Source organism: Chrysoperla carnea, chromosome 3, assembly GCF_905475395.1.
Source record: "Chrysoperla carnea chromosome 3, inChrCarn1.1, whole genome shotgun sequence".
Lineage (NCBI taxonomy): Eukaryota > Metazoa > Arthropoda > Insecta > Neuroptera > Chrysopidae > Chrysoperla > Chrysoperla carnea.
Window position 1 is genome coordinate 39,346,131 of NC_058339.1, and position 14,606 is coordinate 39,360,736.

Here is a 14,606-nt window from a genome sequence, read left to right on the forward strand (position 1 = left end):
AGCATCGACAAAAAAAATAAATCCAACGACCGTTTTCCGCCCGCGAGTCTTTTTTTGGGACCAACCCACCGAATTTTTCACCCCATATTTTTCGCCAGCGATGTCCTTCAACTCCCTCTTTTAATCTACGTCGCTGACCCAAAGAATGTCTTTTTTGCATATTCCGCAGTTCCTTTTTTATTTTCAATAGTTATTTTAGTCTGTACTTCAGAAACCATAACTTATTTACTATAGAAACACAAAATCTTAAAAAATGTATATAACGCAGCATCAAATTGAGAATATGCCTGCCTCTCAAACTCACTTACGCTCTAAAATCGTAGTTTCTGAATTTGATGATTGAAATTTTACAATAAATCACATCAAATCCATCAATACATTATTAATAATGTATCTACCGAATTTGGTCATATAAAAATATTGAGTTATAAATTATAATACATAAAATACGTTTATATAACCTAAAGGTATTTTATTAACATAACATGTACCTAAAACGTTGTGCAGCCGTAACAAATACACAATACAGCATCCTATTTATATATCAATATAATATATAATATATAGGTATAGACAGATCATACCTACCCTTCCTGTACATGAATATATCCCTAAACAATTCCTGGAATATTATTTACTGTGTGATCTAAATTACTACTCCTTTTTATAGAAAAATGAATCCAAATTTTGGCTTATTCAGACGGCAAGACGTAGTTATTCAGATAAGCAGTTTTATCACCTTTTTATGAAAATTATGGAATCTTCACTAAAAAACCTATCAAACTGGATAGATCCAGAAACATCTGTAAGTCCTAGTGAGACCAAATTAACCTTGATCCCACTAAAGTGGAAGATATACAAATTCATTCCAAAGTTGGAAAGAAAAATATTTGCAGAAGTACCTGCAACTTTTAAGGATCTTGAGATAGTCCTGGATTTAGCTATAATGAAAAGAAAACATGAAGGAAAGGCTGAAAAGATGCACAAATTCATTACTACAGTTGCAACCAAACTTGGGACTAAACTTAGTATACCTTGGAATATTTCATATACATGGTATAACATGTACATTCCGATATTCCGAATAGAAACTTAGTTTACCATCACTAAAATTCTTCCAATACTCTTATTCTCTGAGTTTCCCATAACTACAAAAAAATTGACATTTCTAGATTTGCTATCACATTTCTAGGTTTTTTTTAGTAGTTTGCCAGCCTGAAACAGTACCGCGGATAATATACAAATTGGAACTAATTACTTTGTAGTGGAATCAAGAAGTCAATAAATCTATCATAAGCAAGCTTAAATCTTACAAAAAAAAAGTAGAGGGCTATAAAATTACTATATCAATAAAAGAGCGCTATTTTAATAAGACATTTCATTAACAACCCGTTTAACAATCCTGGAATCATATTTAAGCCTGTCTCGTAGTTCTATTTTGGCAAAGCCGCCGGCTGTCTCGTGGCAAAATGATTTTCCAAACAAGCTAGCCAAATGTATTATATCTGCTTTAGCCATACATATTTTAGTCAATTATTTTTTGACTCCGTAAATTGTGTATCACGCCACCCATCTCTCTCCACTAAGCATACGTAATATACTACTAACCTAAACAATTACTCATGACAATGCATGCGCTGTGATTACCCCATTTTCTCATACATCCCGTGTGGAATATGATGAATAGATAATACACTTCAAACACACAGTAAGTTATAGTTACTACCCTTTTGCATTAAACAAGCCATCATCCTTCTACCCATCACTCTTTTCTATTATTATCGCTCGTTTCATTGATGATGTGATCCTAATGCTGGTGATGACGATGATTCCTCTTTCATATAGAAAATCATTATTACAACATTGATTTGAAAATGTTATTCTGAACTATGTAGGTAATTTATTAATAGAGATAGATAATTAGACAAATTGTGGTGCAATTATCTATAGAAGTCAGGTCAATTATAATGTAGGAAACAAAGCATTTGACTAGCCAAAAACCCCGTACAAACTGATTCTTATGGGAGCCGAGAGATTCTTTTGTGGTTCCGGTCAAAAATTTAATTTGAAAGCCATTAGATATTTATTTTGGACAATTCTAAGTACTTTATAACTTTTGACAATTTTCACCTTACCTTACCGTTTTCAATATATAAGCGTTTCAAAAAAGAAACGTACGGGTTTTATCGAAAATTCGTTTTTGACGAAAACAAAGATTATTTTACGGTTCTGGGCAACAATTTGATTTGAAAACAATATGATTTTACTAGCAGATATCCGCCCGCTTTCCTGGACAATTTCTCCTTTAGACTACCACGTTATAGCCCTTTCTTTTATCCATCCTTTTGTTCACAAATTTATGGATTTTAATTTTTTTAATAATTAAAGTTTTGTCCATGATACTCGCTGGCATTGTAACTTTATATAGGTTCAATCATTAAATTAACCTGATTTTTATACTTTTTGAATCAAAATTACCCCATTCACTGAGTTTCATCAAATTCCAAAACAAATATTTTTTTGCGATTTTTTCGATTTTATCAAAGGGGTAAAAAAATTTCAAAAACTCGAGAAATTTTTTGTATCTCCAATTTTGATAAAACTCAGTTTATAAGGTAATTTTGACCCAAAAAGTACAAAAATCGGGTGTATTTGATGACTGGCCGAATAGTTTTTGAGATACGGAGTAAAATCGATCCAAATATTGCGATATCACAGCAACTCTGCAAAACAAACAGATCTGAGTATTTTCAGGGATACCTTCAAACGTACAGATATCATAGCATATTGAAATTCAATTTTCGTGGTGGAAACAACAGCTTTTGATCAGAAAATTAATAATATAATATATATAAAATCTATTTTAATATATCTCTAGTTAAAAGTTCAAGTAGTTAATAGCCAGAGGTAAAAATATATTTGTGGAAGTATGGATGGTAAGTATAACTAACTCATTATTGTAAGAGAGTGAAGTGAGTATAGAATATATTTTATAATAATATATAATATATAATATAATTAATAACATAAAACTTAGTTATCATTAAATAATATGTAATTCAAAATATAATAATTACGACATTAATTAAATAACATTACTTTGGTATACGTATAATTATATAATATACATGTTACTTGGAATTTACAATACGTACTTCAAAAGTTAGTTAGATTGTTTTAATTTAATTAAGAGATATTTATTGATTTTGAGAAAAAATCAAAATTTTATACATGGAAGTTTAGTTATCTTTTTTGACACAAGGAAATCGAAAATTGGCATCTCGAAAGCTGTTTTGTTCGATAAGTAGCTCATTTTGCAATTATCAGGCAATCATTATGTGAATATAAATAATGTTTAGTAATATAAATTAAGTTAATATTCATAGGGTGTTTTTTTAAACTTGGTATGTGTAAAAAAATAAGAAATGTATGACAAAAAGTTTAAATAAGAAAGACTTGTTACATTCTAAGAATTTTCTCAAAAAAACGATAGTTCTCCCATAAGAAATCAATGAAAATAATTGTTATTTTTTGCTCAGATCACAAAAAATGTACATTTAAAAAAAATTGTCAAATAAAAGTTTCAAGAGTTTCAAGCCAAGAATTTATCCATCTAAAAATAAACATGTAATTGATCGAAACTTCTATAAACAGCTTTTGTTAAAAAAAAATTTTTGTATTTTAAATATTTTTTAATTTTTTTGCAAATGTTAAGTTGCTTCGAGCAAACCTTAGTTTCCATATAAATTTTTACTAAACAATGCTCAATATACTTTTATTTAACGGAAATCCCCAATCTCCACATTTATCGTAACTCAATTTTGCCAATTTTTAGAACCATACTTCAATCATTTATTCGACATTCCATCAACAAATCGAAACAGATACTCCCGTATTCTGAAAATTGTAATTTTGAGTCCAACCACGGATATTTCGTTTTACCATGCGTCGAAAGAAATGATCTAAGCTTTTTGTATTCAGCTATTTAAAATGAATATTAATAGTTATAGCAAATAAATGTTTTGCGAGCAATTAAATCTTTCAGAAAATCATGCAATATTTTTTATATCAAACGGTACCAATTAAGTCTGGCCATTTTTGAATTGTGTTTTGCCATCAAGACAAGATGGGAATGCACTTTATATCACCTTCACGCAAGTGAATAGGGTATTATCGTTAGTTAAAAATAAATTATGAAATTTGAAAAAAGTTAATATTTATGTAAAAATATACTTAAATATTCTGTTTTCCAGTCATAAAAGCACAATTTTCTTTTAAAATATTAAAATTAAAAATCGTAATTTTCAAATTGTATATCACGTGACCTAAAAGGCGGGCAATCCCTGCTGTGATGTCATATCGGTATGAGCCATAGACCATCAGTTAGTTCAGTGTAGACAGCTGGGTATAATATATCCATAGATAATAAGTATTTATATTTACTATAATCAGATGTCTATGAATATATCTGTCAAACTTATTTGTGTTATTTCTTATAATGATATCAATATTACGTCATCAAATTGAATGCCCGCGTTTTTGACAGTTTAAAAAAGGTTTCAAATTTAATTTAAGTTTTTGGTAAGAAACCATGTGTATTTTTCCGAAATAAATTTTTTGTGTCGTTTTATTAGCAAAATCAACATTTTGAGGTACTTTTTCAAAAATAGTAGAATACCCTATTACGCAATCTTTTTGTTGTCAACAAATGGAGAACAAATTCTTTAAAATAATAACTATGGCAGTTAATGTTAGTGTAAACACGATTAGGGTCAATCGAAAGTACATAATTTTCGGAAATATATCATCAATACAATAACGTACCATTTTTAAATGCTCTAAAAGAGAAAACTTCCAAAATGAAGAAAATTACAAACAACAATAATAAAAATTATAATAAAAAAATTACAACAAAACAAACATAAAATCAACATAAATATATAGAAGTGAAAATGTCAACAAAACATTAATAAAATAAAATGTTTGGACAGGAAAGAGTGCACAAGAAGTACCTATTATGTGCTTGACAATTTCAATTGTGTGGTTGATATATGGAACTGATTTATTATTATAAATATACACTACAATAACGTTATACGTTATACGAGTACGTTATTCTGTACTGTAGTGTATGTAGTTACATTATTTTGTATCATACAAATGTATGTATATGTATGTACAAGTGTACATCAAAAATTTTATTTAACTCTTTTAATGTTGGGCGAATGCGATGCGGCCAATAAATATCATTCAAATTTGTTGTAATTTAATCTATTCAGAATTATCATTTAAGGTATTTCTAACGACATGCGAATGAAAGTAGTGTAACGGGCTTAACGTAATCAAATTTGTGTATTAAACAAGTGAAACCAAACAATTGACTGAGTTAATTTTTAAAATACCACGTATAGACTGTGTTGATTACACTGACACATTGCACATACATACATGTTACATATATAATACATACTATATAAGTTGCGCCTAATTTGTGCTCTCACGTTTAAACACTGATGTTTACGAAAAAATGTTTCAAACAAAAGTTGTTTATTTGTTTATAAGGAACATTTTTTACATTTAAATTTTTGTTCTATCCCTAACGGTTTACGAAATTAGTCCTACGGATCCAAGGCCCATTTGACCTATGTTGCCCATTTACGAACTCGACCTCACTTTCTATGCCCTGAGCACGATGTAAAAATTTCAACTTGATATCATCTTTCGTTTTTGAGTTATCGTGTTGACAGACAGACAGACGGGCATACAATCGAAAATAGACTAATTATGTGATTTTATGAACACCTGTACTAAAATTTTTTTCGTAGCATCAATATTTTCGTTACAAACTTGGGACTAAACTTAATATACTATGTATATTTCATATATACATGGTATAAAAATTGAACTGTCTATACTCAAATAATTATACGAATTTTTATTGTTAAGCTTTTTTACTACATACAAATATAATACAATTCACAACACTTTTGTTTTAATGTTATTACGATAGATGAGTTCTTCACTTCACTCGTTCTATAATTAACTTGACTGTCCGTTTTGTAAGCTGACTTATTGTAATCTGTGTCGCAATCTGTCCTATAGTAAACTCGCATTATCGTATATCTTATTGTAAACTCTCCTGTATTATCATCTGATCGTATCGCACGCTGTGCACCATTTATATAGTAACAATCAATAGTCTAGCAAATTCTAGAACTGTCACGTTTGTTCTATTGCATATATATTATTTGTAATTGTTAATGTACAAATTCTGTCACGTATGTTCTATTGCATATATTGTACTTTAAAACGATAATGCTTGTGTTTTTTAGAATTATCCAGATTACATATGTTTTTAATATAGTAGTGTATGTGTATGTTAATTGTTAACACCACAGTAGTTTTGCACGAAATTGTGCAAAGAGGTAGTTTTCAACAATATAAAGTTGTAAGAAAATTGTTGAAGCATTGGCCGTTTCTATTGGCTCCTATAAATTTTCAATATTTAAAACGTAAAAGATTGGAAAAATCTTTAATGAAAAAAGGAGACTATCCTGTAAAGAACACTAGAAGCTGTTTAAGAACCGCTGATCAGCCTGATTAACGTAACTATTTTAATCCCAACATCGAAATTTTTGTTATACAGTAGAACTCCAATTATCCGAATTAATGGGGACCGGGACCCATTGGGATAATCAAATATTCGGATAATCGGAGTTTTTTAAAAAAAATTGCCATTGGAGAGAAAAAAGCTACGTTTTGATATTGCACTATTTTTTTATTGAATTAAATGAAAGAAACATGATATTTTCACATGTTTTAAATATAAATAAAATGTACTTATGTACAAGTTTAGAAATAAAAATCATTGTTTTTTAAACATCTCCGTCAATGTAAGCTGTTTTGCGGTCTTCATCCGTTTTCGGGCAGCCAGGTTATTTATTCTTACGTCTATATACAGATTACAATGTTAAAAAATTTAAAAAAATAATTTTAGGAGTTCTGGTGCACAACCGTTAAGTGAGAAGACAAAATTGTTAGTTAAATAACCTTTCAAACGAAACAGAAAAATCAAAATCGGCTCATTCGTTTAGGCGCTACAATGACCAAGTAGGCAGACAGACAGATACACACACAAGAGTAGCGTCCTCGAGCAAGGTCAATAGCACACTGACTACAATCAAAACAAACAATGACATAATTCATACCACGTGTTGTACCTACACTGACTTCGCGGAGGGAAGGACAATAGTGAGCGAAACCTGGCTTCGCGGGGGGAAGAATAATAGCGCACTTAGACTTTTTTTGGACAAATTTTTTTCTGAAAGTGATTCGGATAATCGGCGATTCGGATAGTCGGAGTTCGGATAATTGGAGTTCTACTGTACTTTATTTGTGGATAGATATCAAACTTATTTAGCTGAAAATGGCGACAATGCCTAAGCTCTGCTTTGGGTTATTGCATTAAATATAAAACAGTATACTTATGGAATCACAAATTTTAATGCAATACCGTTTTAACGAGTTACTTACGAGTTAAAATATATAAAAACTAACATTTTTTATGGGCTCTATAAATACTTTGAGACGGTTTCCAGAAACCAGTCAGATTTAAAATATGCAACGGTATTTTGGCAAACACATACTTAACCCCAAATAAATCAATGGTAAATCCCCTTCGGTACGCCTATGTAGTTATAATATTAAGTAATTGAAAAATTTGTCTATAGATAATTAAAATAGGATTACAATATTCGAAGATAAATTGCCTTGAAAAATATTCTATGTTTCTAGTAGAACAAATAGAGATTAAAACTAAACACATGTGCCAAAAAACATCTATATTATTTTTTGATACTAAGTAATAATAATTGTATTGTTTAATTTAAAACTTGGAGATATAATTAATGTTATGTTGGCAACAACAATAATACACTGGTAATAAATTTATGAGTGTCTTGAATATTGTTTGTCCGATTAAAACTAGATCTGTGTATTAAATTAAATTTTTAGGAAAAATCAATAAAGAAAGAAACAAAAATGAGAGAAATATCAAATTTCCAAGTAGAAAAAAATTGCAAAGAATAATTACAGAGGGAGAAATATATCTAGGTAAAAGTTTGCAATGATTCGTATTGTCACATATAAGAGAAACGATTATTCAATTTTTCATAACTGAGCTTTTATCAATTATTTCAATCAAGCTCATTGTATACACTGTCAATAGCATTAATTGCAGGATATAGGCTCAATATATCGATATACTCATATATCGCTTCCAGTAGAGGAAGATTATTCTGCTCTTGTCTCTTTTTTATCAGAAATTTAACAGCAAAAATTTCATATGATTTCTAAATAGGACAACCATATTTCTTTCAGCCGAGTGATATCGTTTCCAATCATACTAAATATCACAAGTGCAAACAAACAATTGATTGAGCTAATTATATAGACGGTGTTTATTACACAATCGTTTGTTTTTTTACGTCACGTAAGTAAAGAAAGCCACTCTTAGCTAGCCACATATACATACATGTGACACAAACAAAACTGATATTCCTATATAATACATACAATATAATTTGCGCCCTCACCCTCGCCCTTAAATAAAATTTGTTTATTTTTTTACAAGGATCATATTTTACCTTTAAACTTTTGTTTTAACTATAAAGGTTTACAAAATGGGTCCTTCGGAAAGACACAGACCTATATTGCTCATTTACGAACTAAACCTCACTTTTTATATTCTGAGCGCTATAAAATTTCAGCTTGATATCTTTTTTCGTTTTTAAGTTATCGTGATCACAGACGGACAGACAGACAACCGGAAATGGCTTTTATGAACACCTAGAGCAAAATTTTGTTTGTAGCTCGGTATTTTTACAAACTTGAGACTAAACTAAGTGTACCTAGATAAATTTTCTATATATATGGTATAAAAATGTAGTACTTATTTGTGCCAATAATCACAATTTTGTCTTTATAACCAACACTTATTGCATGAAAATTACTTCCAAACAGTAATGAAGGAAATATTAACATTGAACGGGCTTATACTAAAACTCATTAGTAATAAATTTGAACAAAGCTCGCAACGAAAAATAGCCTACAATACAATAGCTATTACGATAGGGACATATACTAATGATTTATTCACTTCTTTAAAATGTAATACGCACCTCAAGGCGTCTTGGCGAGTCAATTTTAGAAAAAATTCCTAATCTCATAAGCTTTCAAAAATTGTATAAATATTGCCGTCTTGTCAAAAAAATGACGAACATGTACATTTCAATGTATAATCATTGCTAATTATCTTAAAAAAACTGTTTATTTTTGGGTGTAAATAAATCCAAAGGATGTAAACCAATCTTTTTTTTAATTAGATTTTATTAACGAATTTCCAAAAGGGAAGTTCCCTCTTATAATTTTTTGTAGTTTTCCAATCAAATTTGTTGCAAATGATCTCAAGTATAATATCGTCCAAGGTGGCCACCGAATTACCAAACACCCAATATAAAATTATACAATAATTTGTACGTTCTCGTTCGTAGAGATTTTGTAGCGTTTTTTGAAAAGGTTTTGTTGGATGGACTACATAAAATATGTTTCAAGTAATAACGAGTAGTGGAAAATGTAAATATACACACAATACAAAACATACTTATCATTATTGTAACGTACTGTACTAGTGAACTAGTATAATAGCAGTGAAGTTGAAGTAGTACTGTACTGTACTGTACCGTACTGGATTGGACTACTTCACATAATATTATTATGTTCGGATGTTTCACATTGGATATTGAATATGTATACGATAAGATATAGCATGATTCTTATTTAGAGAATGAAATAAATAATGAAAACAACATTCAACAAGTAAAAACAAACAACTGACTGAATTAATTGTTGAAATACCATGTATAGTGTTGATTACTCTGTCACATTACACATACATACATGTCACACATATACAACTGATATTCCCATATAATTCTTACTATACAATTTGCGCATAATTTGTGCTCCCACGGGTAAACAGTGATGTTCACGAAAAAATATTTCAAACAAAAGTTGTTTATTTTTTATAAGGAATGTTTTTTACATATAAAATTTTGTTCCATCTCTATGTTCTCATTTACGAACTCGACTTCACTTTTTACGTCCTAAGCACGCTATAAAAATTTTGATATCTCTTTTCGTTTTTGAGTAATCGTAGTGACAGACGGACAGACAGACAGACAGAAAACCGGAAATGGACAAATTAGGTGATAATCTATAACACCTATATCAAAATTTTGTACGTAGCATCAATATTTTTAAGCGTTACAAACTTGGGACTAAACTTAATATACTACGTATATTTCATATACATAGTATAAAAATTTCGTTACATAGATACACACCAAGCTAATAAAATCGTAGTTATTGAAATAAATACCACGATACTCGAAATAAAATTTCAATAACTATGTCACAACTTGAAGTCAACAAAAATTCATCCCTATAATAAAATCGTGTTAAAAAATGATAAAAGGATGGTTACTTGATATAAATGAAATTATCATTGCCAATTGTCTATTATCATTAATAAATTCACCGATAAAAATTTGTATGCGGCTTAGAAATAATGATTAGCCTGACAACTTTTTTATTTAAGAACATTTTTTTGAATGAAGAGTTTTTTAATTCGATTCGAAAAGTTTTTTATGTCTGACTGTCTGTTTTTAGCGCTGTAGCTTCTAAACCGATTTATTTTATTCAAAGGCAATTTAATGGAGAGTGTTCTTAGCTATGTTTAAAAAAAAGATTCAGTTTGGAGAGATCCACAAGAAAATACCGCATTTGTTAGGGGTTTTTAAATTTCGTAAATTTCACTTATTTCAATTTCAATATGACTTTAAAAAAAATTTCAAATACCGGTAATCCGCAAATGTTTTTCAAGGCAGTGTCAGACTACCGAATTTGTCGGATTGTAGAGTACTGCTACAAGTCCCTCTATAGTCCGGAATTTTTTACAAGAGTACCTTGTAAACCGGCAAATCACAAGTCCAATGATAAGATTCTATAATGTATATTCAATCATATGTATCTATCTATGTACCATGTTTTCATTAAAAAAAAAGTTCGGATTACAAGGGGCACCGGATTACCGGAGGTCCACTGTATTTTATTATCACAATATTTATTAGCTTAGTATCAACTTTAGATACGATTAAAAACGTTCACCCTATATATAAAATAACAATTGAATATTTTATTTATTCTCATACAATATATATTTATATGTCAGTGGCGATTCATTTATTTATGTCCACATGTAGGCAGAATGATTTATTACAATATAATTTATAAAATTTTTCGAACTCAAATCACACACAACAAACTACTATGACTCTGTGTTTAAAATATTACGATTTTTTCCATTAAACACTTACTTTACAGTATAATATCAGTTATTAGCTACTTTTATTATTTTGACAAATGTTTTTTTTTCTTGTTACATCCGATTGTAGTGTTATTTATTACATTTTTAATAATAAAATCATGTTGCATAGAATAATAATATACCAAAAGTCAGATATCCTCGAAGCTTTCAAATCTGAGCTTAAAGTAAAGCTATTACTTTCCGAGGAATTTTGGGGGGAGCGGTACTCTTTAACGCCCTGTACAACTATAAGAATATAGGTTCCTTTTTTTAATTAAACTGATTATTCGAAAACAGTGAACTGAGTCTTTTTGATGTAAAATGAGCCCAAAAATTCAAAATAATAGTAATAAAATATTAAATGTGTATACTTGTTTATAAAAATGTATTTTACAAACAATTGACAAGCTCGTAATTCCATAAAGTTCCCAATCAACAAATGAAAATACAAAACCCAACTGAGAAATCTTGAGCGAATTTTAATTTGGCCACACCGATAATTTCTGCGTCTAACTAATATTTATATAATTATGCATTAATTTGAATAGTATTAAATCATAATTTCATTATGACGTAAGTAGTTATGAGTCACAAGAATAATTATTAATAAAAGTGATTCTTTTAAGGTAGTTTACTCGTAAAAGCATTTTCCTGTAGAACTTGGTGAAATTAAAATATGATATTAAACTAAGTACTTTTACATATTTTTATTATGAAACTAAATTTTGACATTTATTTGAAAGTATTGTGCACTTTATATAAGTTCCAATCGCTCATACATGATACTTTTAATATATTTTGCTATCTCCATAAAATAGAACTTACAAATTGAAAAACTTCAAAATATATTCATGCAAAATTGCAAAAATAAAAAAATGCTTAAAAATTTAATTAAAAAAAATAAATAAATAAAAAACAGTAAAAATCACTCACCTTTTCTGTTTTCGAAGATTTCTTATTTATCGAAGATGGTGATACCACAGTGGGTTTCACATCAGTTTCAGATGCCAAACGATTAAATTTTTGAGTACGTTCACGCACGCTTACTTTTTGTTCGTTATCACTTGACTCCTACGTTTTGTACAAAAGGAAAATAAAAATAAAAACTTAAAAGAAATAAAAATCGCATGCTTAAGAAGCCAATTACAACATCGAACATAAAACTTACCACAGATTTTACAACATCTTCACTAGAATTATTATTTGCATCCTCTTCATTTCGTTGATTATTGTTTACATTTTCTACATTATCGACTGGAAAGAGGGCTGTTTTCAACTTATCTTGACTTTTACGCCGAGGCGGTACTTGTGGTGGTCCATCACCAGATCCCAAAGCAAATGAATCGCAAGTCATGTTTGACCTCAAGGAATATTCAGAACATTGGGATACATTATCAAGGGAAGCATCATCTCGAAATGAATCCACTGAATGTGTGGGAGATTTAACATCAGGGGGTGGACGATATGGAGGTGGTTGACGAGATGGCGAAGCAATACTTCCAGTAGGTGACGGAGATAAAGGTGGATTTGATGATGCTATGTAACGTTTACGAATAATTACATAACGTTCGTTGTCTTCAGTTTTCGTTGTGGCTAATTGGTTTACGTATTCTTTGAATTTCACTCTTGCATCTTCTGCGGAATAACCAGAAAAATATTTTCTCAAGTTTATTATTATAAAAATGCTAACATGACACCCGTCACATCCAACCGCTTCGCTGGGTTTTAAATTCACCTCCCTTGCTCTAACTTAATCCTCTTCTATAACACTCGAAATAGGGAATAGGGTTGAGTACCTTAATCTGAAAACCCTTGTTGGACAAATGGCCGTAAATTGCTTTTCGGTCACACTTTATACAGAAATTTTTAATTTGAGCTTTAATAATGATGATCATTGGCGGCGCAGTGATACCGGACTATAAAAGAGAAGTCTGACCACTTGAAGCTGCTCAATGATGTGTGTAAATTCTAGCCGATTACTACTTAACTATTGAGACTTCATTTCGTAAAATTACTCCAGGCAGACAGAATTCAAGCAATTACTTAATTTGTTCTAAAATAGTTAACTTGCTTTACCTCTCTCGAGGCCTCTTATAGAATGTTTACCTTTATATTAAAATACCGGAACGATGGTATTGAATTACCAATACTACGCAGTAAAAGCATGCTAAACCAATTTTCTTTATTACTTAATAGTTTATTATTAAACAAACAAAGGTAAACTTTAAGCAGGTGAAAAAAATAAAGGTAAAAATTATAATACCTTAACATTGAGTTCGTTTAAGAAAGTATATTTTAGTTATCAGAACTGCCGAAAAAGTTTTGACGCAGTTGGAAAACAACTTGACATAACTCACATTGCTAACCTTTCCTAATCTACTTTATATGTTTAGAAATTGAGAAATAATCAGAGTTTAATACACGAACATATTTATGACTTATTTTTGCCTAAATTGTATTTTGCTTTTTAGTTTACAGTATGAAATTACTACAAAAAGTTGCAATAAAAATTTCATTTCATAAATACAAAGGAAGTTGAAAAAATTTTATTATAACAAAAATTCTCTATAAATTGTAACATTTAACCTTCTAATTTAATAAATTTCATTAAATATTGTTTGATTATTCGAAAAAACTTCAATATTTATGTTTGTCAACAAAAGTAAACATAAATACACCGTAAAAGGTAAAAATCCTACAGGTAGTTTGTAGGTATCATAACCTAAAATTTTTCATACAAAATGTTTAATAAAAATTACCTTTTGAATCAGGATGTGTTAAATACTTTTTAAAATGTTTCACTAGTTCACGATTTGACACTTTTCCACCACTTTTTATTAAATATTCACGTATTTCTTCAATAGAAATATCACTTTGTGTAGCCATGACAACAGTTTGACATTTCTCTTTTTGCTTGCTATTCAAATATTCAACATTCATGTGTATTGCTGGCTGCCAGCAGTCAAATCAACATGGCATCTACTTCATGTTGTACTGGAGAATACTGTGTTAGTGTCTATTCAGTGGCGTTGAATGTCACTTATATATTTACTTAGTCTAGACACAAACCACAACGTTTATCAATTCGTCTGATTTTTTTTTACGTATCCCATAAAAATAAACAATTTTTATGCCATATATATGAAATATATACAAGGTATATTAAGTTTAGTACCAAGTT

The 14,606-nt window shown here is 29.5% G+C and overlaps 1 protein-coding gene across 1 annotated transcript in view; it reads right to left on the bottom strand.

The window, feature by feature from the left end:
• Nucleotides 1–14,372, bottom strand: part of LOC123295464 (ankyrin repeat domain-containing protein SOWAHB) — a 260,344-nt gene extending 245,972 nt beyond the window's left edge. The window contains exons 1-3 of the mRNA XM_044876830.1: nt 14,185–14,372; nt 12,594–13,060; nt 12,359–12,496 (exon numbers count right to left, since the gene is read on the bottom strand). Of these exons, the coding sequence (XP_044732765.1) occupies nt 12,359–12,496; nt 12,594–13,060; nt 14,185–14,365 (786 nt within the window). The 5' untranslated portion in view covers nt 14,366–14,372. The remainder of the gene's footprint in view (nt 1–12,358; nt 12,497–12,593; nt 13,061–14,184) is intronic.
• Between the last annotated feature and the right edge of the window lie 234 nt (nt 14,373–14,606).